The sequence below is a fragment of the Pogona vitticeps genome, chromosome 7 (genome assembly GCF_051106095.1).
Source record: "Pogona vitticeps strain Pit_001003342236 chromosome 7, PviZW2.1, whole genome shotgun sequence".
NCBI classification, from domain to species: Eukaryota; Metazoa; Chordata; class Lepidosauria; order Squamata; family Agamidae; genus Pogona; species Pogona vitticeps.
Window position 1 is genome coordinate 19,780,815 of NC_135789.1, and position 27,639 is coordinate 19,808,453.

At 43.5% G+C, this 27,639-nt stretch overlaps 2 protein-coding genes across 5 annotated transcripts in view; one reads left to right on the forward strand and one right to left on the reverse strand.

The window, feature by feature from the left end:
- GALNT17 (polypeptide N-acetylgalactosaminyltransferase 17) overlaps nucleotides 1–27,639 on the forward strand; it is a 174,387-nt gene that overhangs the window by 46,964 nt on the left and 99,784 nt on the right. The window lies entirely within an intron of this gene.
- Nucleotides 1–27,639, reverse strand: part of LOC144583991 (uncharacterized) — a 484,560-nt gene continuing 456,921 nt past the window's right edge. The window contains exon 2 of one of the 2 annotated variants that reach the window (XM_078378901.1): nucleotides 1–18,383. In XM_078378901.1, the coding sequence (XP_078235027.1) occupies nucleotides 12,978–16,478 (3,501 nt within the window). In that variant the 5' untranslated portion in view covers nucleotides 16,479–18,383 and the 3' untranslated portion in view covers nucleotides 1–12,977. Of the gene's footprint in view, nucleotides 27,554–27,639 lie in introns of both variants that reach the window. The other variant, XM_078378900.1, reaches the window with a different exon arrangement.

Genomic DNA, 27,639 nt, shown 5'->3' on the forward strand with positions numbered 1-27,639 from the left:
TTTCTTCATGTATTCCATTTTCTCATCTGTGGTCTCTAACCATTTTCTTTTTTCAAAAACAGGAAGTTCTAAAACTTCTTTGTAATTTTTTTTTTGGTTCTGTATAAACATGACACACTCCCACACCACCCATTCCAAACCTCTTGGGTGGTATACCCTTGTTTGTCCTTTGGGACCTTCTGGGACCTTGTGTTTCTGTCTGTGCCTCTGTCTCACTAACCTAGCTAGCGTGTGTTTCTTCGTGTTCTTTGTGTTCTTCAATAACTTCTCCATCTTCATCTTCTCCATCTTCATCAGCAGAGGACCTTGTGTCTTGCTCATGTGTTTCTTTCTGTCTAAACTGACCTCTTCTTTTTTCACTCAGTGGAATGTATAATTGTGAATTTGCGTGTACTTTGTCCCAGTTCTCCCCCTCATTGAAACTGGCAGACCTAGAAATTACAACGCTTCTATCACCATCTAGAAATCTATACGCCTTTGAGCTAGGCTCATAACCCAGGAACCTCATTTTCTTTGTTTTCGCTTGACCTTTCCTCCTGAGTTGCTTTGGCACATGTACCCAAGCGGTACATCCAAACACTTTTAAATACTTCAAACAAGGTTTCTTACTAAACAGTACATAATATGGGGTTTGATCTATCGAGGATGACCAAATTCTGTTAATTAAAAAATTCGCAGTTTTCAAAGCTTCGGCCCACAGCGCATGATGCAACCCTGCGTCAGCCAGCAGTGCATCTTTCATGTTCTGGAGCACCCCATTCCTTCGCTCCGCCACTCCATTCTGAAATGGACTATAAGGGCTTGTTTTTCTATGTCTAATTCCTGTGGATTCTAACCACCTCTGGAATTGTGTATTTGTAAACTCTGTACCTCGGTCAGTCTGCAATTACGCCACCTGGTGGCCAAAGCGCCGCTCAATAGATCTAAGCCAATTCTTAAATGTTTGAAAAACTTGTTTTGGATTTCAGTGTGAAACAAAATGAAAATCGTGTATAATCATCCACAATTACCGATGCAAATTTTGCTTTTCCTAATGAAGGTGGAAATGGCCCTATTAGATCAGCATGTACCAATTCAAATGGTCTATTTGTCTCTCTGGTACTCTGTCTCCCTTTTGGGGCAACTTGTGTTTTGCTTTGCTTGCAAATTTGACAGTTCAGGTAATTCTTACAGTCTCTTATGTTCACATCTCTAGCCATATTTTCCATTTTTTTGCACTGTCTTAAAGTTTACATGACCCAGTCTTCTATGTAGTAAGTGTATACAATTGTCATGTTGGGGTTCATTTCTGTGTACCATGTGTGTGTCTCTGTGTGTTTGGCCTTTTAATATGTATAAATTGCCCTCTTGCTTCGCTCTGGCCACTACTTTGTTATTTTTCTTAATTATACATTCTCCTTTTTCAAACATTACACAAAACCCCTGTTTATCGAGTGCTGACACACTTAGAATATTATAATCAATTGTGGGTGTAAGTAACACGTTACTTATCTCCAACTTCAGACTGGGAACAAACACTCTCCCTTCTCCTGTTACGTCTGCTTTTTGTCCATTTGCCAGCGTCACGTTCTTCAGCTCCGTTGTGACGTGTGCCATGACGTCACCTGCCTGTCTTGGCTAAGGCTGGAGTTTCCTAGCCTATGGCAGGGCAGGAGGTGGGTCTTAAAGGGGTGGAGTTTTGTATATAAGGGGGGAGTGCAAAGAGGGGAGTTTTAATTAGAGAGTGGGAGAGTGAGAGAGGGCTTGAAGGAAGATCTGTAGACAGGGTTATATATAGGTTAGGTAATTGAGTAATTGAGTGTTAAGTAACAAAGAACTGTGCAGGGTTAAGGTCTGAGAAATATAGTGTGACAAGTGATTCTTTCATTCAGTGATTTACATTTTATTCTTTTTTATTCAATAAATCATCATTTTTATTTTGAAATCCATAATAAGTCTGATGTGTCAGGTTTATGTGTGGTTGGTGGCAGCGAAGTTGTGTGTGTGTGTGTGTGAAGGATCGTGACCTGTCATCTCTTGTGGTGACGTAGGAGGAGGTGGCAGTTGCGACAAAACTGGTGCCAGCGTGTGGGATACAAGTTGTCCAGTTGCCCAGTTGCCCAGAAAAGCCTTGGCTAGTGTGACAAGAGCAAAAGGATTTCAGTTAGGTGCACCTGAAGTGGGGTGTGGGTAACTCTCTAGGATTTGTCTCCAGGGGGGAGCAGATCTAGTAGAGAGGCACCTAAACTTCAGAGTGAGGGAACTGACTTATGAGCTCTAGAAGGTCCATTTTGTGAGGGAGATTGGCCCAAAGTAGGAGGCTGTTGTGACTTGGTCTGAGAGTCCAGAGTTTGGAGAACTCGGAAGGGACAGACAGACCAAGGGCAGCGAAGATTTGGGATTTCTCTAGTGAACTACAGAACCTGAGAGAAGGTGAAGCTGTGGTGGATTTGGAAGTAGAGCCAAGGGCAGAAAATTAAAGTAGCTCTAAATCTGGCAAGAGGCCCGGTGAAGGGGTAGAAGCCATTAGAGATTATAGTAACAAGCCTAGCCATATCTGTTGGTATACCCTGTTAAAGAGTGTCAGACCTAAAACACAGCAAGAAGAAAAGTATTTTTAAACAGAGGCGTGGAAATTGACAGGAGCTTTTTGAGTTAGTAAAATGCCTCTCACACGCAGTCAAATGGCAGAAGTGAGTGAACAAAGAGACCAAGCAATGTCAGACTGGTCTGGGGATGAGTCAAATGGTGAGGGAAGAGTTGCCTCAGTGCAGGAAGAAGCTAATGGTGAACAGTTATCAGAACTGAGGAAAATTCAGTTAGCCCAGGCACATGAAGTTCAAATGAGGCAGTTAGAAATAGAAAGGGAAAGGATTGCCCTAGAAAAAGAGGAAAGAGAAAGAGAGAGACAAAGACAATTTGAACTGGAGAAGATGGAAAGGGAGGCTGAGAGAGAGAGAATGGAAAGAGAAGAAAGATTGGAGAGAGAGAGGATGGCGTTTGAGTTAAGAAAATTGGAAATGATGAACCAGAACAATAATAATAATAGGGAAAATGAGGAGAGCCAATTATCAAAAGCAGATTTAAAGAAATTTCCATCCTATAAACAAGGGGATTCGGTTGAAGCGTTCCTTACAAGTTTTGAGAGAGCAGCCTCAGATTTTTCCCTCAGAGAAGCAGAGAAAATGGTAGTTTTAAGGTCTCTGATTAGTGGGAAAATGGCAGAAATATATGCTGATATGCCAGTTGAGCTCAGTAAAGATTATTCAGAGTTCAAAAAAATGGTTTTCAATCGATTTGGCATTAATTCAGAACATCTTAGGCAGAAGTTCAGAAAACTTACTAAAAGATCAGATGAATCTTATACCCAACTTGGTTTTAACTTAGAAAAGTGTTTAGATCGGTGGCTTGAACAGGAGAATGTAAAAACTTTTCAGGAATTGAAAAATGTTGTGGGCCTGGAGCAGTTTTATTCCTTACTCCATGGGGAACTTAAATTTTTAGTTCAAGAATGGAAACCAACTGACGTTAGAAACGCTGCACAAATAGCTGATTTTATTTCTCAAATAAGGGGTCCTAGTTGTTATGAGGGGAGAGGTGTGAGGAAAACATGGGACCCAAAGTTCTCTAAGGAACAAGCACAGAGACAGACTAAAGTAGGCGGCCATTTTAGTGAAAAGCCCTCAGAACAGGGCCAGCACAGTAAACAAGTTTTGGAGGGAAAAGAGAAACTTGAAAGATTTGATGGGAAAAGCTCATGGGGGGAGAGAATCTGCTTCATTTGCAAAAAGAAAGGCCACATTGCTGCACAATGTTTTAATACAAGGCAAAATAAAGAAATTCCACCTCAGAAAGTTAATGTAAAAGAAGCAAAGGCTGTATTTTGTGTTCAGAGTAAACCTCAAGCTTCTTCTATTGAAAGTTCTGTTACCATGGAAACCCAGGCAGAGGCAGTTAGGAGCTCTGAATTGGATACATTGAAGGAGCTGCCTTTCGCTGAAGTTGTCCACTGTTATTACATACAGACTAATTGTGCGTTATTGGAATCTGCTGGGGACAGGATAAAAGTTTTTGAAAATGACTATACTGCTTTGAGAGACACTTGTTCTCAAATTTCTATTTGCCACTCAGACATAGTACCACAAAGTTGTATGATTGCTGACCAGACTCTATCTGTGAAAGGGATTGGGTCAGAACTAGTTTCATTACCTGTAGCTGATTTGAAAATTGAATATCAAGGTTGGAAGGGATTGTGGAGAGTGGGGGTGTCTTCTGAGATTCCTACCCCTTTTCTTATTGGTAATGACTTAACAAAGCATGTCAAGAGTGCCCTGGTGGTAACACGTTCACAATCAGTACAAAGTGAAGCCAGTAATGAGACTGACTCTCAAGAGCCAGAGAAATTTGTACCACAACCTGAGGCATTCTCAGTTGAAATACCTCAGAAAAGCCTCTTTGTCAAGGAACAAACAGCAGACCCCACCTTAAAAGACTGTTTTGGAAAGGTGACTGATAAAGATTTATCACCTGAGTGCCCTGAACGTTTTATTATTAAGGGTGGTTTACTTTATAAGGAAAAACTGAATAATATTTCAAAAGGGGGGCCTGAAGTTAAGAGACAGTTGGTGGTGCCTGAGAAATATCGCCCTATGATTCTGGAAAAGGGACATGCAGACATTTTCTCAGCTCATATGGGGATAAACAAGACCAAACAAAGAATAGCCCAAAACTTTTACTGCCCTGATATGGGTAAACATATTAAGAGTTTCTGTCAAAGATGCCATATTTGTCAGAGACAGGGCTCTAACTGTGATAAAACTAGAGCAAAGCTATGCCCATTACCAGTGATTTCAACTCCTTTTACACGTCTAGGGGTGGGTATCATAGGTCCATTGCCCAACGCCACTAAGCGGGGGAACAGATTTATTTTAACTGTAGTAGACCATGCAACGAGATATCCGGAAGCGATCCCATTACGTAATATAGAGACCCAGACTGTAGCAGAAGCCTTAGTAAATTACATGAGTAGGATGGGTTTTCCTTCTGAGATAATCACAGACTTAGGAACCTCTCATACATCCAAACTTATGAAAAGGTTAGGCAGGGGGGTCGTTCACAACAATGCCCTGAAGCCTTATTACAGAGAGACCAACCATGTGCAGTTTGCAATAAAAGCGGCTGATAAGGAGGAACATGGGTTGCCCTTCGGGGAAGGGAGGGGCCCACAAAAGTTCAATCCACAGGAAGTGCAGATCAGCCCTGCTCTATCCAGAGAACAGCAGAATAGTCGTAGAACGCTGGTTGCAAAACCTCAAGAAGTGTTCTCAAACAAACCTGGTGTTGACAAGGGAGTGCTACCCAGGACTGACACAGGGAATGCTTCTCAGTCTGTAACACCATATAGAGTAACAGGTTATTACTGTGACAATATTCGCAAAGAGCTAGACGAAATGCTGAACGATCAAACTATTGTACACTCATCTAGCGCTTGGTTAGCCCCTGTAGTTTTAGTAGACAAGCCGGATGGCAGTGTCAGGTTCTGTGTGTACTACAGCAAGTCATATTCAGAAACTAAACCTGATGCTTATCCTATGCCTAGGCTTGATGACCTAAGTGAGACGAATGGAGGTTGCAGAGTCATATCCTTTTTAGGTCTAACCAAAGAGTGTTGGCAAGGAAGAAGTGATCCTAGGGACCAAGAGAAAGTCGCATTTTGTAGTCCATTTGGCCTGTTTGAATTTCGAGTCCTTAGCTTTGGCTTGCGAAATTCACCAGCAACATTTCAAAGGCTCATGGACCATACTCTGAAAGGGCTTAGTGACTTCACGGTAGCTTATATCGATGACATAGGGGTCTTTAGCAACACCTGGCAAGATCACCTACATCATCTAGAATTAGTGCTACAAAGATTGAAAGATGCTGGCTTAACCGTTAAAGCTAGTAAGTGTCAGCTAGGTAACTCAGAGATGAAGTACCTAGGTCACATAGTGGGAGGAGGCCTAATCAAACCTTTAGAGGCCAAGGTTGAAGCAATCCTGAATTGGCCCAGACCTACCACTAAAAAGAAAGTGAGGTCCTTTTTAGGTCTGGCAGGGTATTACAGAAAGTTTATACCCGGTTTCAGTGAGATTGCTGCACCTTTATCAGACCTGACAAAGAAGCAGAGCAGCAACAGCGTTTCCTGGTCGGAAAAGTGCGAGATGGCGTTTGGACAGCTGAAAGATGCTCTAACCAACCATCCAGTGCTGCATGCTCCTGACTTCAACAGAGAATTCATCATCTACACGGATGCGTCTAATGCCGGTGTGGGAGCGGTACTGTGCCAACAGGATGACGGCGGAGACCAACATCCAGTGGCGTACCTGAGCAAGAAGTTGCTTCCCAGGGAGAAGAGTCTTTCTACCATCAAGAAAGAGTGTTTGGCGATCATCTTTGCGATCCGGAAGTTGAAGGCTTACGTCTGGGGTCGACATTTTACCTTGTGTACTGATCACTCACCTCTGTCGTGGTTGCGGACTATGAAATCACAGAACAGTAAACTGATGAGGTGGGCGCTTCTTTTGCAGGACTATGATTTCGAGGTTAAGGTGGTCAGAGGGACTATAAACTGTGTGGCTGACGCCTTATCCAGAAGACCGGAAGACGACATCTGAAGAACTTATGGACTCTGTACATGGTATATGGCAGTGTAAAATGTTTGGACAGTTATGTGTTGTGTTATGATAAATGTTATGCATTGCATGTTTTTATATACCTGTATGGCGGAAGTGTAAGTATATTTGAATACTGTAGTTATATTAAACTGTGTTGATAAATGTAATGCTTGATGTTGGTTGCAGTTGTTTTGGGGAAAAAGCACCTTAGCTTTCCCCCACAAAACAACTTATTAAAGGGGGAAGGTATGTGACGTGTGCCATGACGTCACCTGCCTGTCTTGGCTAAGGCTGGAGTTTCCTAGCCTATGGCAGGGCAGGAGGTGGGTCTTAAAGGGGTGGAGTTTTTGTATATAAGGGGGGAGTGCAAAGAGGGGAGTTTTAATTAGAGAGTGGGAGAGTGAGAGAGGGCTTGAAGGAAGATCTGTAGACAGGGTTATATATAGGTTAGGTAATTGAGTAATTGAGTGTTAAGTAACAAAGAACTGTGCAGGGTTAAGGTCTGAGAAATATAGTGTGACAAGTGATTCTTTCATTCAGTGATTTACATTTTATTCTTTTTTATTCAATAAATCATCATTTTTATTTTGAAATCCATAATAAGTCTGATGTGTCAGGTTTATGTGTGGTTGGTGGCAGCGAAGTTGTGTGTGTGTGTGTGAAGGATCGTGACCTGTCATCTCTTGTGGTGACGTAGGAGGAGGTGGCAGTCGCGACATCCGTCTTTCCTAGAAAACAAAACATCTCTACATTGTTAGTCAAATGATTTACGGCCCCCGAGTCAATTAGCCATTCAGCTGCGTGAGTGTCCTTGAAGTTATCTGTTGTTTTTCTGCTGACAAGAGAGACCGATCTCTTGCTGCTGCTCTCTGCAGAGCGCCTGCAAACTGCTGCCTCGGAATCCTTTCTGTTTGGAAACGTCTCTCCTCTCAAACAATCTTTTTGCAAATGATTTTTGGACCCACACTGGTAACAGGCTTTGATCATCATGGCACGCCCACGCTGCTCTCTGTTTGTCTCTGGCTTTCGTCTTCGGGACACGCTGCCGTCTGGACTCCGTCTCTGTCTCTCCCGGTCAGCTCCCACGTGGCTTTCTTCTGCAGCTTGGAATCTGTCTTTCCAGTGTTCCTCCTCCTGCAAGATTCTGCTTGTTACATATTCAAGAGTTAGTTGTGTATCGGAAAGGCTTTCTAAGCTTGTAATAAGCATGTTAAATTCTGAACTTAAACTACTCAAAATCAGGTAAACCTTCTGCTCCTCAGGGAAAACAACGTTCATTAACTGCAGTTCATTGAACAGTCCCTTCATGGTTTGTAAGTGCTTTGAGGCACTTTCCCCAGACCTCATTTGGCATTTATAAAGCCTCCTGGTTAGGGAAATCTTTGTGCCTGCTGTTTCTCTCAGATAGATGCCCCTCAGTCTGTCCCAGACTGCCTTGGCTGTGTTCAGTCCTTGTATATGTACTAATTCTTCATCTTCTAGGGACAAAATAATAGTACTCAGAGCTCTCTCATGCTCTTCCTCTTGCTCTTCTGTTAACTGGGCTGGAGGACGGTTCACATAAGACCACAGGCTCTCTCTTCGTAATAACATTTCTGCTTTGACTGCCCATGTCCTGTAATTTTTACCATTCAGTCTATTTATGGCCAAGCCTCCTACGCCTCCCGTGCTGTATGCCATCCTGCCTTCTCTCGCAGTTCTCTGTTTCCTTTCCCCTCCTGGGCTAACAGATGAACTGTCTTCTCCCAAGTCTTCTACTTCACTGCCACTGTCACTTTTGCTCTCTTCCTTCATTCATTTACTTCACCCACGTTTACTCACCACCGTCTGTCTTGCGCAGCGCACGTTTCTGGGCCCATAACCTCTGTTACGTTTCTGGCGCAGAGTAAATGAAGACACTTTACCAGTTCTTCTTTGACGGTTATATTTACATATATGTATACTTATATACAGGCAGGTCTCTACAGCACATCTAGAAGTCTTCACACAGTCCGACAGCATGCGTGGCAGAAAATCACATCAGAAGAAGAGAGCATTCTACAGACACAGTCCATATTTATACATAATCTTGTCTCTGTCCAGTCCAATCGGGTTCCAGGTGACCTCATCTCTGCACCTGGGCTCTTTCTGGTTTCACCTCATTGCATCAGCTTAGGATGATTCAGCTTTTCTCTCATCTGCACATAATGGCAGCTCGTTAATGAAACATATATGGGTTCAGGCCTATAAAATTCTATACCCTGACAATTTCATAGCTGGACAAATTCTATCTAGCACAGTCTTTCATGGTCTGAAGTTCACATCATCATAAGCCAATATTTATCTACATTTGTCCCCACTTTGGGTGGGGGCAGGGGAGATAGAAATGCCAAACTGAAGTGACTGGTGTTTGTAGCACTGCTCCTCACACTTTGGTATCCTATATATTTTACACAGTCATTTTACCCTTGTGATTGTGTTTCTGCTCTCTGTAATTTTTCTTCTGCCACGCCCAATAAGTTAATATTTTTAGCCTACAATTCCCGTGTGACAACAGCCAACACCCAGCTGGGAATTCTGAGTAATGTAGTCCAAACCTGGAAACTGTGTGTGAGTGACAGTGGGATTGTTCCTCTGCCAGGAAGCTGTTCGTTTATGTTCCAGGAGCAGCTTGAATTCTTCTGCCTCCTACTGGGCCCTTTGCCCTGATAACTGGAATTCAGTTCTGCCAGGACAGATGGCAAATCTGAAGCAAAAGAGCAGTGTCCCACCTCTCTTTATCTTCCAATAAAGGGAAGCATCCTTTTGCCATAAAGGAAAGGATGTGATTGTCCCATCTTCTCAGCTGACGTGTTAAGAATGGAACCATTGAAGGTATCCAATTGTGTAGCATGTCTGGACTGTTACATTGGCTGAAATCCTGTTTGCAGAACTATGTCACATAAGGCTGAGGATGTCATCAGCTGCTGCGATTTTTCAGAAGTAAGAGGGTACACAGAGGGTGACCCTGTGGGAACAGAGAGAGGGAGGCATAATGATGTCCACATGATGCTAAGGGCTAGGTCAAATGGTTTCTGTAGATGATTGTGCCCAATTATAGGTGGCTCCAGGCAGGCTAACGGAAGACCAGTGCAAAGAAACAGGAGAACAAGAAAGGGAGAAGAACAAGAGATCTCTTGCAGAAGATCCAAGAAACCAAAGATAAATTCAAGCCTAGATTAGGACTGCTGAATGATCACAGGAAAATACACGGTCTCATCAGAAGAAAATAAAGAGAAGTTGGAAACAAGATACTGAAGACCTATATAGAAGGGACAAAAGGACGAGAGACTCCTTTGGAGAGGAATCCTATGGTGAAGAACCTGCAGTTCTAGAAAACAAAAGGAAAACTGCTCTGAAAGCACTAGGAAGAAATAGGTCACTGGGGTAGAGGGAATACCAATAGAACCGTTTCAAGCCACAGAGACTGAATCTGTCAATATCCTAAGAATATGCCGACAAATATTTATTTATTTATTCATTCATTCATTCATTCATTCATTCATTCATTCATTCATTCATTCATTCATTTATTTATTTATTTATTTATTTATTTATTTATTTATTTATTTATTTATATCCCGCCTATCTGGTCAGTTACGATGGAAAACAAAACTATTGCCCACAGACTGGAAATGTTCTATATATATTCCACCTCCTGAGAAAGAATATGCCAAAGAGTGCAGTAACTAGAGGGCCATTGCTTTAATCTCTCATGCAAGTGAAGTGATACTCAAGTTGTTGGAACAAAGGTTTTTACCTTAGATGGAGCGAGAACTGCCTGGTATTCAAGCTGGATTCCGAAAAGCAAGAGGCAGTTGAGATCATATTGCAAATATCTGCTGGGTACAGAAGTGCACCAAAGAATTTCAGAAGATGATATGTGTATGCCTTATAGACCACAGCAAAGCCTTTGACTGTGTGGATCATGGGAGGCTATGGATTGTTCTAAAGGAAATGGGTGTGCCTCAGCACTTGATTGTCTTTAGGTATAACTTGTATTGGTGGACAAGAAGCTACCATTCGGACAGACTATGGAGAGACAGAATGGTTTCCTCTAGGCAACGGTGTCAGAGAATGGTGCATTTTAACCCCCCTATCTGTTTAATGTGTATGCGGAGCATATACAGAAAGCCAGATTAGATTCAGATGAAGGTGGAGTAAAAACCGGTGGAAGAAACATCAGTAATTTAAGATATGCAGGTCACATCATTTTACCAGCATAAAGCACCAGTGACTTGAAATGACTGTTAGGGTAAGTGAAAAAGAAAGTGCCAAAGCAGGACTGCAGTTGAATGTTAAGAAGAAAAAATCATGATTAAAGAAGATATACACAAATTTAGCAATGACGCTGAAGAAATTGAAATTGTTGAAGATTTGGGATACCTTGGTTCAATCTTCATTCCAAAATGGAGAAGGCAGCCAAGAAATCAGAAGGAGACTGGGATTAGGAAGGGCAGCCATGAAGGGCAGCCATAAAGTGTCAAGTGTGAGGATGTGTTACTGGAGACAAGAGCAAGATCATCCACATGTTTGTATTTCTGATCAATATGTGTGCTGGACAGTTAAGAAGGCTGGCAACGAAAAAAATATTCATTTGAAACATGGTGCTGGAGGAGAGCTTTGCAGATGCCCTGGATTAACAGAATGACAAACAAGTGGATCCTAGATCAAATTGAGCCTGAACTATCTCCGGAGGCAAAAACATTGGAACTGAGGTGGATAAGACCATAATGCTGGAAAAAGGTCAAAGGCAGCAGGAAAAGAGGAAGACCAAATAGGAGATGGACTGACTCCCTAAAGGAAGCCACAGGCTTTAATCCACAAGTGCTGAGCAGGGCTGTTGAAGAGAGGCTATTTTGGAGATTGCCCATTGGAAGTGACTTGATCACACTTAACAGCAGCAACAAGAACAAACTGGATTGGGGGGAGGAAAATTATGTTGTGCTTAACCTACGAGAGGTTGGAGGATGTCAGAGAGTGTCTCCCTACCCTATTGTGTCATCTCACCACCACCACAAGCCCCACACACATCCACATTGCTGACCGGTGAAAGTGTCCAGCAACAGGAACAGCAACTGGACTGCAGGACAGTGGTTAAACCGCTGTACTGCAGCCAAAACTGTGCTCACGATCTGGGGTTCAATCCCAGGTAGCCAGCTCAAGGTTGACTTAGCCTTCTATCCTTCCGAGGTTGGTAAAATGAATACCCAGCTCGCTGGGGGCAGGGGCAATGTGTAGCCTGAATAATTAACTTGTAAACCACCCATAGAGTGCTTGAAGCACTATGGGGTGGTATATAAGCAGCACGCTTTGCTTTAGTGGCTGATGCTCATGGCTTCATCCTAACCCAGGGATGGTTTATTTTCAATATTTGTATGCCCACATAGGACAGAGGAGTCTGTAGATAGTCTGCAGTGTGGAAACAGAAACCATTTGGAACAGAGGTTGTGGTTCCTCACGGTGCCTCCTTGCTATGGTTGGATTTGAGGATCCATAGGGTCCCTCTTCTAGCTCTGCCATTCTAAGAAGATAATTTCACAACTGATTGTAGCAACCCCAGACCTACTGGAGTATCCCACCCGGTAGTTATGCTGCCACCAACCATTCGCTCTATCAAGTCACCCAGACCAGGAATGGATTTTAATAAACAAGAGAACAAGGTTTATTGAAAAAACAAACAGGGTAAATAAAAGGATCAGGCAAATAGGATACTGGAACTTGGTATAGTCCCAATCATACACATACAACAGATTGGTTCTCATGGAACACTTTAAGGTAACGCACAGACCCTGAACCTTTCAGTTCTGGCTACCTAGATAGAAACCTGAACCTATCAGGTATGTACTGTCTGACGAACAGTTGTACACAGTCTGACCCACAGACTCCAACTCCACTTCTCCACGTCAGCTCTCCTCCGATGGACTTCCCCCAAATATATATACAGTACAGCTCCTCCCCCCTGATGTCCCGCCTTCCACTCCCCATAGGATGGAACTTTCCCTCCAAACCCATGACAGACAGGTACCATCAGTGCTGTATGTGACACCTTCCCCCTTTATAAGTTGTTTTGCGGGGGAAAAGCTAAAGTGCTTTTCTCCAGCAAAACAGCCAGGATCAAGACACATAAACAGTTATACATTATAATACAATCTCATAACCCATACTTACTCACTCTAGGTCAAACATATCACTTATGCATTTAAACATTAGTATTTGCAATACATTAAGTTACCTTTATTAATACAAACCAAGCTTGTTCAATAAACAGGTACATTTAACTTCTGGTCACCAAAATATACACAGTCCATGGTTTCTTCGCCGTCTTCACTCGTCGGGTCTTCTTGACAAGGCGTCAGCAACACAGTTCATTGCCCCTCTGACCACCTTCACTTCAAAGTCAAAATCTTGCAGGTTTAAAGCCCACCTCATAAGTTTACTATTATGGGTTTTCATTGTCTTTAACCACTGCAGTGGTGAGTGGTCAGTGCATAGAACAAAATGTCTTCCCCAGATGTAGGGTTTGGCCTTCTGAATCGCGTATACTATGGCCAGGCACTCCTTTTCCACGGTTGCCAAATGTCTCTCACCTTTCTGGAGTTTCCTACTCAGGTAGGACACTGGATGCTGGTCACCCTTTTCATCCTCCTGGCAAAGAACTGCTCCTACCCCGCTGTTAGACGCATCGGTGTAGATGATGAACTCCCGGTCGAAGTCGGGAGCACGCAGCACTGGATAATGGATGAGCGCCTCCTTCAACCTCTGGAACGCCTCCTCACAGTCGCTGGTCCACGGGATGCGGTCATCAGTCTTCTTCCGCGTCAGATCGGTCAGCGGAGTCGCCACCTCGCTAAACCTCGGGATGAACTTTCTGTAGTAGCCCACCAACCCAAGAAATGATTTGACTTTTTTCTTGGTGTTGGGTCTGGGCCAATCACGAACGGCTTCTATCTTGGCCTCTAGGGGTTTGATCACTCCTCCCCCTACTATGTGACCCAAGTATTTTATTTCTGGGCTACCCAGCTGACACTTGCTTGCCTTTACTGTTAGCCCTGCTGCACTTAACCTCTGCAGCACTATCTCCAGGTGTTTCAGGTGATCTTCCCAGGTATTGCTGAAGATCCCTATATCGTCAATGTAGGCCACAGTAAAGTCACTGAGCCCTGCTAAGGTCTGGTCCATCAGCCTTTGGAATGTGGCTGGTGCATTTCTGAGAGCAAAACTAAGGACTCTAAACTCATATAGACCGAAAGGGCTGCAAAATGCGGTCTTTTCCTGATCCCTGGGATCAATCCTTAATTGCCAGTAACCCTTTACTAGGTCCAACGATGAAATGAACCGACAACCCCCTATGGTTTCAATCAGGTTGTCTAGCCTGGGCATTGGGTAGGCATCAGGAGTGGTTACGCAGTTTAATTTCCGGTAATCTACACAAAATCTAATGCTCCCATCAGGCTTGTCCACCAGGACTATCGGAGAGGACCATGGACTAGAAGAGGGGACGATTATGTTCTCCCTAAGCATCTCGTCCAGCTCCTTCCGCACCTTGTCCCTATAGGGTCCCGTCACTCGGTATGGGGATACTGCTTGCGGGGGTGCATCCCCTGTGTGGATCCGATGCATCACTCCCTTCACTATCCCCGGCTTATTTGAAAAAACCTTATGATATTTGGTGAGCAGCACTTTTAGTTCTTGCTGCTGGTCTTGGGTGAGTGCAGGACTGATCTTCACCTCATCTGGGTTGTATTTCACTTCCCCTCTACCCTCCCAGAAGGGCAATTCAGCTTCCTCACTCTCAGCTGCTTTTATGGCAAATAAAACCCTCTGTTCCCCTCTGTAGTAGGGTTTCAGGGCATTCACATGTACCACCCTCTGTGCTTGGTGTTCCTCCTGTTCTATAAGGTAGTTCAGGTCCGACATCTTGGAAATGACCCTGTATGGTCCTGCCCATTTGAGCTGCAGTTTGTTCTCTTTGCAGGGCCTAAGCCAAAGCACTTCCTCCCCTGGGTTAAAGTGCCTCTCCCTGGCTTTCTGGTCATACCAGGTTTTCTGTCTGACCTTCTGAGCTTGCAGGTTTTCTGCTGCTAGCTCTAGGTTTCTCTTCAGGTCATTCATTAAAGTGTCTATATATGTCACAACATCTTGTGGGTCACCCTGGGTGATCTGCTCCCAATTCTGCTTGATTAAATCAAGTGGACCTTTTACTTTTCTCCCAAACAAAAGTTCAAACGGACTGAACCCGGTACTGGCTTGGGGCACCGATCGATAAGCAAACAAAAGGGATTGCAGCTTCTGGTCCCAATTGTTTGGATTCTCTGCCAAGTAAGCCCTAATCATGCGCATCAGAGTCCCATTGAACTTCTCCGTTAACCCATTACTTTCAGGGTGATAGGCAGTGGTTTCCTTGTGTTTAATTCCACAGATTTGCCATAACCGTTTCATGAGCTTTGATGTAAACGAGGTGCCCAAATCTGTGATTATTTCTGAGGCAAATCCCATCCTGGACATATACCCCACCAAGGCATCTGCCACTGTGTTAGTTTCGATGTTAGGCAAGGGAATGGCTTCGGGGTACCTCGTGGCATGGTCCACAATGGTGAGAATGAACCGGTTCCCCCTCTTTGTGGCCTTGGGCAAAGGTCCCACAATATCCACTCCTATACATTTGAATGGGGTGTCAATCACAGGCAAAGGGCACAACTTCGCTTTGGTCCTGTCACGGTTATTCCCCTGCCTCTGACACACATCACATTGTTTACAGAACTCCTTGATCTGCTTCCCTATTTCAGGCCAGTAAAAATTTTGTGTGATTCTCTGCTGTGTTTTGTTCACCCCCAAGTGCGCAGCAAACATGTCAGAGTGCCCCCTTTGTAAGATCATGGGGCGATACTTTTCAGGTACCACTAGCTGACTTCTGATCCCATCTCCCCCTTTTGAGATATTCATCAGGGTCTCTCTATATAAAATTCCCTTTTCCCCGTGAAATCTCACTGGGGTTTCAGGTGTTAGCTGGGTGTCTGTCACCTTTTCAAAACAGTTTCGGAGAGTGGCGTCTGCCTTTTGCTCTTGGCCAAATTTGCTGTCTGTGGTTAAGGTTTCTGCCACAGCTTCGGGACTACCCTCATCTGCTTCAGCCTCGGGCTCTTCAGTACCCCCCTGAACTGTCCCCGTGGTAGCTTGTGAGCGTGTAATCACTAGCACCCGTTTCACATGTTCAGCCAGGTCATTTCCCACGAGCACGGCTGCTGGCAGAGTCGATGAAATCGCTAGACGCCAAACTCCCCTCCAGCCTTGAAAGCTCACAGGTACCTCTGCTACTGGCAGTGAGATCACCTGCCCCTCAATCCCTGCCACCTTCAGGCTCTCATTTGGGATTATATGCTTCCTAGGAATAATGTCTGGATGGCACAGGGTCACCTGGGAACAAGTATCCCTTAGCCCCCTATAATGATGGTCAAGTATTCCTACGTCCACCCCAGCGGTCTCAAACAATTGCGAATCTGTCCTAACTAGTAAGCAGCGCTTGACCTCCACAAGAGGACCAGTTTCCCCAGCCTGATCAGCAGATGTAACTGGTCCCGAGTGAGTCGCCATGGCAACAGGCTCCTTCAGTGGCAAGGAACTTTGCTCTGTCTGGACACAGAACACAGCTTTTGGCTTGGTTCCACTCAAATCATGAGGCAAATTTCCCTTTAGCTGCTTTAATTTCTCACACTCTAAGATTAGATGGCCCTTTCCTTGACAGAAATAACATTTTCTGCTGTACTTGGAGTCTTTCTCATCTGGTTTTGGTTTTCCCTCCAAAATCTGAGGTCTTGGTGGTTTCATGTCAGAGGGCTTCCCTTCAACATGGGCCCCTCCCCCTTGCTGGTTTTTCCCTGGTCCCTGAGAGTACCTGCTGTAGGTTTCTTTGGGCTTACCCACAGTTTTCCCCTCAGCACTAAGGGCTTCCTTATTTGGGAAATAAAATCTGCGATCTCTGCCGCTTCTGTCACAGTTTTAGGTTTCCTCTCTCTCACATGGAACTTTAGTTCCCCATGCAGGACTGAATAAAATTGTTCCAGCGCTATCAGGTCTTTGAGCTGCTGGAAGGTCTCTGTCCCCTCCTGAGACAGCCATTTCTCTAGCAACCTCACCAGTTGGGCCCCCACTTGGGTAAAAGTCTGCTCTGGTTTCTTTGTGAGGGACCTGAATTTTTGCCTCAGCTGTTCAGCATTTATCCCATGCCGGGCAAACACCAGTTTTTTAAACTCAGCGAAGTCTTTCAGCAGTTCCACTGGCATCTCTGCATAGACTTCTGCCAGGCTGCCACTGATCAAAGATCGCATAATGGTCATCTTCTCAGTTTCCCTTACTGAGAAGTCCACAAACGCTCTTTCCACTAGGGAAAAGAACACCTCAGGGCAATCTCCCTTGTTGTACACAGGGAATTTCTTCAAGTCAGTTTTAGACAGGCTGCCTTCCCCATTCCCTGGGTTCCCCTCATTATTATTGTTATTCCTATTTCTACTCATTATTTCCAGCTTCTTCAGCTCAAACGCCATTCTTTCTAACTCCAACTGTCTCTGTTTCTCTTCCCTTTCCATTTCAAATTGTCTTTGTTTCTCCCTTTCCCTTTCCTCCATTTCCCTCACCCTCAGTTCATGCTGTTGGGCTAGGAGCATTTTTCTGAGTTCTGAGGTCAGTTCTCCCGTGCTCTCATCCTGCACTGAGCCAAATTCCTCCTCAGAACCTTGGTCTCCCTGTGGTTCTCTCACTTCCCCCATTTCTGCCATTTGGCTTCGAGTCAAGGGCATAATCCCCCCAGAACAGGCTGCCTTCAAAAGTCACGCCTCAAAATAAAACGACGACTTTTTTCCTTTTGCCTCAGAAACAGCCTTCTATAGACTGCTGCTGTCCCTCCAGCACCAACTTGCAACTGTTGCTAGGCAGAATCCACCCCCTCTGCTAGGCCTCTCAGCAGACAGGCTAGATCACTGTTACTTCACGCAGCTTTGCCTCAGCCCTTTCCCGCCAAAACGGGTTGCCTCAGAGCTCCCTAATCTAGTCCCCCAATCTGAGTTTCCACGTTCTTCCACTAGCCTACCTCCCCATGAGGTAAGCCTAGAAGATTACCTACGCGCCCTCAGATTTTCCCTGACTAGACCCCCCTTGCTCTGGGCACACTTGCCAAGGCTTTGCTGGACCACTGGGCAACTGGACCAGTCGTATCCCACCCGCTGGACACCAATAAATGTAGCAACCCCAGACCTACTGGAGTATCCCACCCGGTAGTTATGCTGCCACCAACCATTCGCTCTATCAAGTCACCCAGACCAGGAATGGATTTTAATAAACAAAAGAACAAGGTTTATTGAAAAAACAAACAGGGTAAATAAAAGGATCAGGCAAATAGGATACTGGAACTTGGTATAGTCCCAATCATACACATACAACAGATTGGTTCTCACGGAACACTTTAAGGTAACGCACAGACCCTGAACCTATCAGTTCTGGCTACCTAGATAGAAACCTGAACCTATCAGGTATGTACTGTCTGACGAACAGTTGTACACAGTCTGACCCACAGACTCCAACTCCACTTCTCCACGTCAGCTCTCCTCCGATGGACTTCCCCCAAATATATATACAGTACAGCTCCTCCCCCCTGATGTCCCGCCTTCCACTCCCCATAGGATGGAACTTTCCCTCCAAACCCATGACAGACAGGTACCATCAGTGCTGTATGTGACACTGCTGGACTTTCAATTGACTAGAAAAGGAAAGCTGAGTTGATGGCAGGACTGTTCCTTGCCTTTAGGTGCAAAGACAAGGTGATTGAAGTGTCAAATATCGCTAAGAGGAAACCATACTGTCTCCACTCACTGACCACAGGTGAGAACAGGGTAGCCATGTACCACTATCATCCATCTAATTAGGGAGGTTACTGCTGTGCCCTCGTAGACGTACATGGTTAGTTCCATTGACAACCAACCTTTCCTTCAAAGAGCACACAATGCTGTGTATCCACATACATAGCCCTTTGTCCTTACAGTCTGTTGAGATAAGCGAGGCTGAATCCAGTAGTAAACTGCAACAAGAGTAGGCCCATTGAATCAATGCAGCTTACAAAGGAATTGACTCCACAAATTCACACTGATTCTGTGGACCTACTCTAGTGACTACTAAACGAGACCAGGATCGCCCAGTGAGTTGAGTGGTTCAGCGAAGAGGTTAATATTGATCATCTTTTTCCATGCCAGAATACCATGTTGGCTCCCTTGTGTCGTCTGTTGAGGTGGAACAGAGCTTCAGACAGTGTGGAAGGCATTTTCACCCTTCTGTTTTCTTTCCGACACAATTTATTGTTTGTCATTCGTAATCATTCCTAAGCCTTTGGCTTGGAATTTTCTAAATGGTGTTGAATGATGGTTTATTATTTGTTGTCTCAAGATGTTGGCAAGAATGGTTGAGGGGGATGAAAGTCTGGATTCTTTTTAAAAACACACATGCATGCGTGTGCTGAATGGAAAGAACTTCAGCTGAACATAGATCGTAAGCTATCCCCTTGACAACAGACCAAATATTTGCTGAACAAAGTCACAATTACAGTTGCTGCTCTCCCATGGCCATCACAACCTCGGGTTTCTTATTTCTTTTCCTTTGCAGTCAAAACCTAATTCATTTTAGTATGTGGTATAGGTCAGAGTATGACCTTGTAGCAGAACACACCTCAAGCACTATCTGTAGCGGAGACATCAACCTTGGATGCATAAATATTTTCTGGCATGATACAGGTGCAAAAACGAGCAGATGTTCTGAAGGACTTCTGTAAACTTCTGCCCTTTGGGCCATAGCTGGATGGCAGGCAGCCTTCCGACATGACTCAGGAGCAGTGCTGATAGAAAGGTTACTTTTTCTTTTGACATTCCATCAGCACTCCATCCCAAGTGGACACTGGCCATGTAGACTACTGGATCCTGGGGGTTGTAATTTTTTAAAAAAGTTACCCTTTCAATTCAAGCTGTGATCTAGATCTGGAAAGCCAGGAACGATGGAATAAGTGACCAGGCAGCCCAAAAGAATAAGCCAAGGTGAGGCATGAAAAGAATATTCTGTAAAGAGCCTCGTGGCACCGTGGTTCAACTGTAGTATCACAGTTTTGTATTGCAAAACTCTGCTCATGGTCAGCATTCAATGCCAACGGATCTGACAGCCAGATTGGTACACACACAAAAAAATGTTTTATCTTCTTGTGTATGTGACAAACTGTACTTGTACTCTTGTGTACTTGTACTCTTGCAGGGTAAGAATTAATTTTGCAGTTCCTTGATTTGTGGGCAAGAATTTAAAACACTAGCCAGAGCTTAGAACCATCTTTCTTTAATGAACCTCTCACATTACTCATTATTTTGCAACAGTCAGTTGTTTGATACAGTCCTTTTTGCTCTGTTGCAAAAGTTAGTTACTGCAGTGTGCATTTTGAATACATTGCATTATGTCCTCCCAGAAAGATAAGAGGGAAATACACTCCAGCTCCCTTTAACAGCAAATTTTGATATTGTATCTTGAGAATTCTTTTCAAAATACAAAGGTTGAAACATTTTACGTATTTTCCTTTCCACTTAAGAGAAAAAATTAAAAAGATACTTGTACCAAAAAGTAACTTTGTTGAAATTACTTTTAAACTGTAACTTAATCTCATCTTTGTTACCCAAAAGAGTAACTACTTGCAGGTAAATTTGTCCTTATCTGGATGGAACATTTTGCTAGAATAAATGAATTACAAACTGATTTCATTGTGTTTTGCCGGGGGGGGGATGTTTTTGTTTTTTGGGCCATCGACATGCCCTGAGGCTTGTCTTGTTTAGTACAGGCTGTCCCTGTCTACTCTCAGGAGCAGGAGAGAATGTGAGATGTCCTAAGATGTACCAGAAAACTCTTGCTACCGTCTTCCCATAGAAGAGACATGTATGCCTTCAGAGGGAAGAGAACTTGCCTAGTGTTTCATGAACTAGTAAATTGATCTTGTAATTGCAGCTGCTTTTACATAAAAGAAAAAAATCAAAAAGATCTGTGTGGTCTTTACACAGCACAGCACAGGAGTAGGCAGCAACTTTATTTGTTGTTGTTGTGTAGTCATTAAGTCATGTCCGACTCTTTATGACCCCATGGATCAGAGCACGCCAGGCCCTCCTGTCTTCCACTGCCTCCCGGAGTTTGGTCAAATTCATGTTGGTCACTTCGATGACACTGTTCAACCATCTCATCCTCTGTCGCCCCCTTCTCCTCTTGCCTTCACACATCAGGGTCTCTTCCAGGGAGTCTTCTCTTCTCATGAGATGGCCAAAGTATTGGAGCCTCAGCTTCAGGATCTGTTCTTCCAGTGAGCACTCAGGGTTGATTTCCTTCAAAATGGATAGGTTTGTTCTCCTTGCCGTCCAGGGGACTCTCAAGAATATCCTCCAGCACCACCATTCGAAAGCATCTTTATTAGACTGCTTTTAAAAAATAATAGAATCTGCTAGCTTTTGTGGATCAAAGCCCACTTCTTCAGATATGTGCCGGTATCTTGCTATTAGTGCAGAGAATTTAGAGTCCCCAAAGTTCCTGGCAGATGGTGTGCCAGGCTTGTTTTTTTGATGTAAGTTGGAAAATATGCAGGCCGCATTGGAGGTGTGGTTTTCAAGTTACATCTCCAGAAGTTGTTGATTTGACATCGCATCCATGCTCCTCAATTCCCAGATGGAGGGCTCTGGGTTTATCAGGTTCCCCAACTGAACAGAGACTTGCAGTTCCAAAAGAAGGCACATAGGCGGATCTGTACATAATGCCTGGCTTCTTTGTTTGAGGAAGTGATTGGGGGAGGTTAAACTCCATGGGAACTCCAAAAGATTGGGGGACTGGTAGTCTCTCTCTGCCCATTAGACTCTGTCCAAGGTACTACGGGGGGGGGGGGAAGCCAGTTCCCTGATGTTTTGATGAGGATGGGAGAGCAAGACCGATATAATACTCTAAATTATGTATTTGGGCAAATAAGCACATTATATTATTAGAAGGTGGGGGTGGCAATATATAGACCAAGGGACAATTGGTGGCCCCAAAGACCATCCTAGAGTGTATCCTGTCACCAGGAAAAAGTAACAAGGTGTGTTTCTACTTGTTGAAGTCTCCAGGAACAGTGGATTTTATTTTAGGGCCATTGGTGGAGTGCTTCCAAGAGTCACTTGGCCAAAGCTCCAAGACACTGTGAATAGCATAGACCAGTGATGGCGAACGTATGGCATGTGTGCCACATCTGGCACGCAGAGCCCTCTCTGTGGGCACGCGAGCCTTAAGTTGCCATTGAGAAATACTTATCCATCCTCCGATCCCGGATTTTGGCACTCCCCTCTGCTGGTCCAGTGGTCCAGTGGAGGGGTGCAATGGTGGCCATTACTGGTCTAACCCAATGGGGGATTGGAGGATTGGTAAGTATTTTTCTGTTAATACTGCCCCTGGGGGGAAAAGAAACCAAGCATTTAAACATTGCATAGCAGGGGCAGTTCTTTTTTCTAAACTAAAAATTCAGAATTCAGGTTTAATTGCAGTGTTGGTGATTTGAAATAAATAAGTCGGTTTTGTAGTTTGGGCACTCAGGCTCAAAAAGGTTCACCATTACTGGCATAGACTATGACCTCCTTAGACTATGGCTGCTTGTCCCCTTCTGACTTATCTGGAATCCTCACGGTAATTGATGGTCAAATGGATTTTCCAGGAGCAATTTATTGTTCCAAGATATCTCTGCTGTAACACCAAGTATTTGATAGAGGCTTGATCTTGAATGGGTGATTAAGAGCTATTAACTTTACAAAACACTTACGTCTCAAGTGTTCTTTTTAAATTAAAAAACAGTTTGTAAAGAATAAACAGTCAGGAAGGCAATACAGTAGAACTAGATACATAGTGATGCCACTAACCCAAGAGGTGGGTGGAGAGAGAAAAGGAGGAGTAGGAGAAAAAAAAGGGAAAGGAAAAATTGTGATGAATTTGGTTATGAAAGCTAGAAAGTGATTTACTGATGGAATGTGTGGTTATGAAGTTAGCCTAAAAGAATCCATTTTGGTCTCTGTGTGCTTGAAAGTGGAAAATTCCAAAAGGCAGTTTTGCTTCACAGAAATTGGTCAGGCTGACCTGTTATCTTGTTACCCCGTAATGGTGGCCTGGTACAGAGAGAGCAAAGCCTTAACATTCCAGGAGTTTCGAATGATAACAACTTGAGTTCTCATGAGAAGAGGGGGTGGGACAAGTTACTTTTTTTCCTTACCCCTGATTGGTTGTTAGCTGTGAAGAAGAAGGCGGGAATAAGTTGCAGAAGGGGGAGAAAGTGAACATGGATGACGGTTGAAAGACACAGAAGGGGCTTATTTCTGTTTGATGGATTTTAGCAGAGGATTTTCCTTATCGGACTGATGGATGTTGGATTTTCCAGAAGATTGGTATGTTCTTGATTGGACTATGGACAATGGATGTAGATTATTACTGAAATAGAGGGGGAGCTTGCCTTTCCCAATTTTATTAGTTAGAAAGTTTGTTATGTTTGTTTCTTCTAGAGGAGTCCAGTTTCTTACCTAACTGGATGAGATGGAAATGTATATAGATGCCTTGCTTTGCATAAACTTTATCCTTTCAGAACTTTATTTTTCTAATAAAACAAAATATGCTTAATATCTGGATTTTGGCTTCTTGAATAGAACACATGCTACAATTAGTTATTTGGTTTACCTAAATGGTTATTCTTTGCAAGGCCACAGAAAAGTAACGCTACCTTGGGTCCAGAATATTCTTGGGTACTAGGAGAATTAGATTCCCTAGAACTCACGTGCATATCTTGGTTCTCAAAGAAATCGGGTCAGACTTGGTGCATGAGTGAAAGGACTGCCCTAGGATAAAATTGTTGGACCCGGTTTTTGCCTGGTAAAGGAGTCATTCACTCAGAATCCTCTCTGTCCCGTGGCAGAACAGTTTCTTAGGAAACTGGCTTTGCTCACAAAAATATGTACCATAAACTTGTACATAAAGTTCCAGAAATCTAAATAATTATCTACACATAATTGTTGTCTGTAAGCCATGTGTTCATATGTCAGTAACACTGTACATCTGTGTTGTTATTGGAAGTATTTGTCTTTTCAGTCATGTTTTGTTTGTTTAGTCATTAATTCATGTCAGACTCTTTGTGATCCCACGGACCAGAGCACACCAGGCCCTCCTGTCTTCCACGGCCTCCCAGAGTTGGGTAAAATTCATGTTGGTTGCTTTGATGACCCTGTCCAGCCATCTCGTCCTCTGTCATCCCCTTCTCCTCTTGCCCTCACACTTTCCCAACATCAGGGTCTTTTCCAGAGTCTTCTGTTCTCATGAGATGGCCAAAGGGTTGGAGCCTCCTCCTGCCAGGGCTCACCTCCAGCGCACGTCACCGCCTTCTTCCCTGCCTGAAGGGAGCCTGCGAGTGGCACAAGAGGAGGCAGTTTGGCAGCGGCAGCAGCAGCCAATTGGCAGCAGCAAGAGGCGGCTGAGCGAGGCTGCTCCTTTGCCTCCACCTCCGCCTCCTTCTGTGTACAAAACAACCCTCAATTTTCCCTCTATTGCTTTTAGGAAACAATGTTGTTTTATACATGGAAAAATACAGTAAGTCTTTTAGCAAGGAAGGGCCCAGAAAATCTGTTCACATCCTTCAATGGTTAATCTCCCAAGAAGTGGGAAAGTAGATAAACATCACAATGATCAGAGGGTGGTCCAAAAGTAAATCGATATAGGTGATGACTTCTCCCTGAAAGGAGCTTATAACAGAACACAGTCGTTCCATGCGTCTAGAAGATGCAGTAGAATGACAACAATTTAGAGGAATAGTTCAGACCCTTCACAAAAAAAGCAATCAGATGTTCAATATACTGTAAACATTTTTTTGCTAGACAAGTTGCATTTTAAGATCCATACATACTTCAGTTATGCTATTTAATGCTCCTTCCATTGATTAGGAAATATAGAAGGATCCATTTCTCCATTCCATACATCCCTAAAATATTTATTAGATGGCAACAAATATAACTTAGGCTTCAGCTTCTTTTTCTGAATTGATTTATAAATATTTCCAAAAGTATAGGAGACTCCAGTGACTCAGTGTTGCTGGATTCAGATATTTAGATATTAGCAAGTGCTTCAGCAGTAAATATTGCCACAGAGAATGGCAAGCGTAAGAATATAAACAAAACTCGTGTTAACTTACTAAGCACAATATCCTACAAGAATTTACTTATGTGGTCTTGTAATCTACTCATGCATGTTATAAAAATAACGGTCATGTATACAGTATGAAAGTTCATAATATGCAAACCACATTGAGATATAAACAGCCACAGGGAAGCCAGAAAAAATTATAATGTATGCAATTCCTATATTGATAAATACAAATCTACTGGGAAGCCTAGAAAATTGTATATGAGGAATGCTAAATTCATTAATAGAAGTGCTTAATTTATATAGTTCATATCTCACTGTGCTTGAAGTTTTCTTGAGAGATTTTTAATTCTCACCACTTTTCTTCAGAATCTAATTTTGCTTTGGTAACAAACTGTTCATATTTCTGGATAACGAATAGTCAAAGTTCATTATCAAGTTCGTTATCATTGCTGCTGACTAAGCAGTATGCACTTGGTTTCCATCTTCTTTATCAAAGCGCCAGGACTCAGTATTGCCAGCAAGGAATCTAACATTTAATGCGCATTGGCATCTCATGCACCTTCAATAAAGTACTTAATTCAAATCATTGCTATTGTTATTATATACTCACAAACTGTGGTCCAAGCAAGCTTCCCAGGAAGAAAAATAATCTTTCCGATAACCAGTTTACACCTCTCTTCAATTGTTTTTACTAAAGAGAGTTTTTAGGAGAGAGATAAGGGGATGATAGACCAACAAGGAACATACTCAGTGACTGGGATAAAATAGAAGGTAGAAACAGTAAACTGAAGAACTTTATAGAGGAGATGCAAAGATGGCAGGTGCCTTTGAAGAAGAATCCACTGATGAAGAGCCTGAAATTTTACAAATTGAAGTGAAAGGTATCTCTCAAATCACTTGGAAGAAATAAATCACTGAAGGTAGATTAGATATGAGTAGAAATATTCCAAGCTACAGAGACTAAATCTGTCAAAATTCTAATAAAATTAGGTCAATATATATGGACAACAGAACCATGGCTTCCAGATTGGAAATGCTGAGTATACATCCCAGTCCCCAAAAACTGTAGGACCAATTGCATTAATTGCTTAAGCAACAAAAATGTTTACGATATTTGGAGTGAGAAATGTCTAATGATCAGGCTAGATTCAGAAAATATAACCAAATATTTTCAGAAGTCACTTATGATCACTCTGTGGATAATGAAAGCTGTTGACTTTTCTGGAGATGCCAAGAGCAGGCAGAACTTGCTAGAAAGAACAATAATGTTAGGAAAAGTTCAAAGTATCATGAAACAAGGAACACCAAATTAGGAGGTGACTGATATAGTAAAGGAAGCCGCGGCTTGAGTTCGCAAGAGCTGCACTGAGTAAATGATGGATTCTGGCAGTCAGTCATTTATATGCCTGCCAGAACAACAATCTCCAAATGACCATAACCTGTTCTTCAGCCCTTTACATAATGTATTAATTTACATTAGTATGCATTCCAAGCTGTAGTTGCAATACTAAATTTACACACAAGCCTGAATAAACTACATTTAAGGCCACCGATTATAAGAGTCTCTCAATGCAAAAACAGAACCCAAAAACTTGAACCTCAGAGCATAAATTGAACTTGGTACAACATAGGATTCTTCTTCGTGGTCTCTGTGAATGTACACTAATGGGTTTAGTGCGCCTGCGCAGAGAAACCTCAGAATTTTCCAGAGCTTAAGCACATGGTGCCGGGAATTCCCACACAACCCTTAACCCCACCCTGATACTGAATGCCTCCGTTCCATTTTTGTCACCGCTGCATCAGCACCTCGGCTTAGGAGCTTACCTTCTTCCATTCGAAAAAAACCCAAAACGAACTTAAACGTACCTTTAGACTTCCTGGACTTCAGACACGGACTGTTGACCTTGCGTTTTTGTCTCTTAGTTCAGCAAAAAGCATAAAACTAAACTGTATTTCTTTATTTCACTGTGTTTTCATATTTTTGGTTTATGGCCACTTCAGGCCTTTTCAAGCAGTGTGAAATCTGCTGGAACAAAATAACTCTTGTGGATGGTCACTCTCACGGCCTGTTTTGTTTGGGCGAAGAGCATCAACCGGCCCTTTGTGTGGCTTGTAAAAAGTTTATGAAGCTGGCACTTAAACTAAGGCTTCAGCGTCTTAACTCCTTTTTGTAGGAGACGTCTGCCCCTCCTGGGAGCCATCTATGAAGCCTCCTCAGGCTTGCCCCTCAGAGCTTTCTCCAGGTTTGACCCCTTCGCCAAAGGCATCTAAAATGGTGTCTTTCTTGGGCTCAAGGTTGATGCTCCAGCATCGATACCGAAGCCACCCATGGGGTTGATGTCAAAGAAGAAGAAAAAGCCTTTGGCCTCTCAGAAGCCCTCGCGGGCAGTGGACAAGTCCACACCATTGTCTCTGGCTTCCATTTGACCCCAACATGACTCTGTATGTCGGGAAATGAGGAGATTCCTCCCTCAAGGCCGGTTGCCACACCATCCCCACAATTCAGTCAGTCTTCGGACTGGGGGGATACCTCAGCTGAGATGATACAACTGGCACAGGCTAACCCTTGTTCTCATCCGGGCTCAGCTTCGGGACATGTGTTGATGTCACCGTGTCATGAGTGGCATAGGACTGGCTTATCGGACTCTGCTGTTGTAACCCCCAGGAACATGACACACGGCCAGAATTGATGCCGCCCGATGTTCCTAGAAAGAGGAAACAGAAAACTCATCACCTAGAGCCACTGGCCGAGCCTGGGGCTTATCAGGCTATTCCTCCTGATAACTACTAT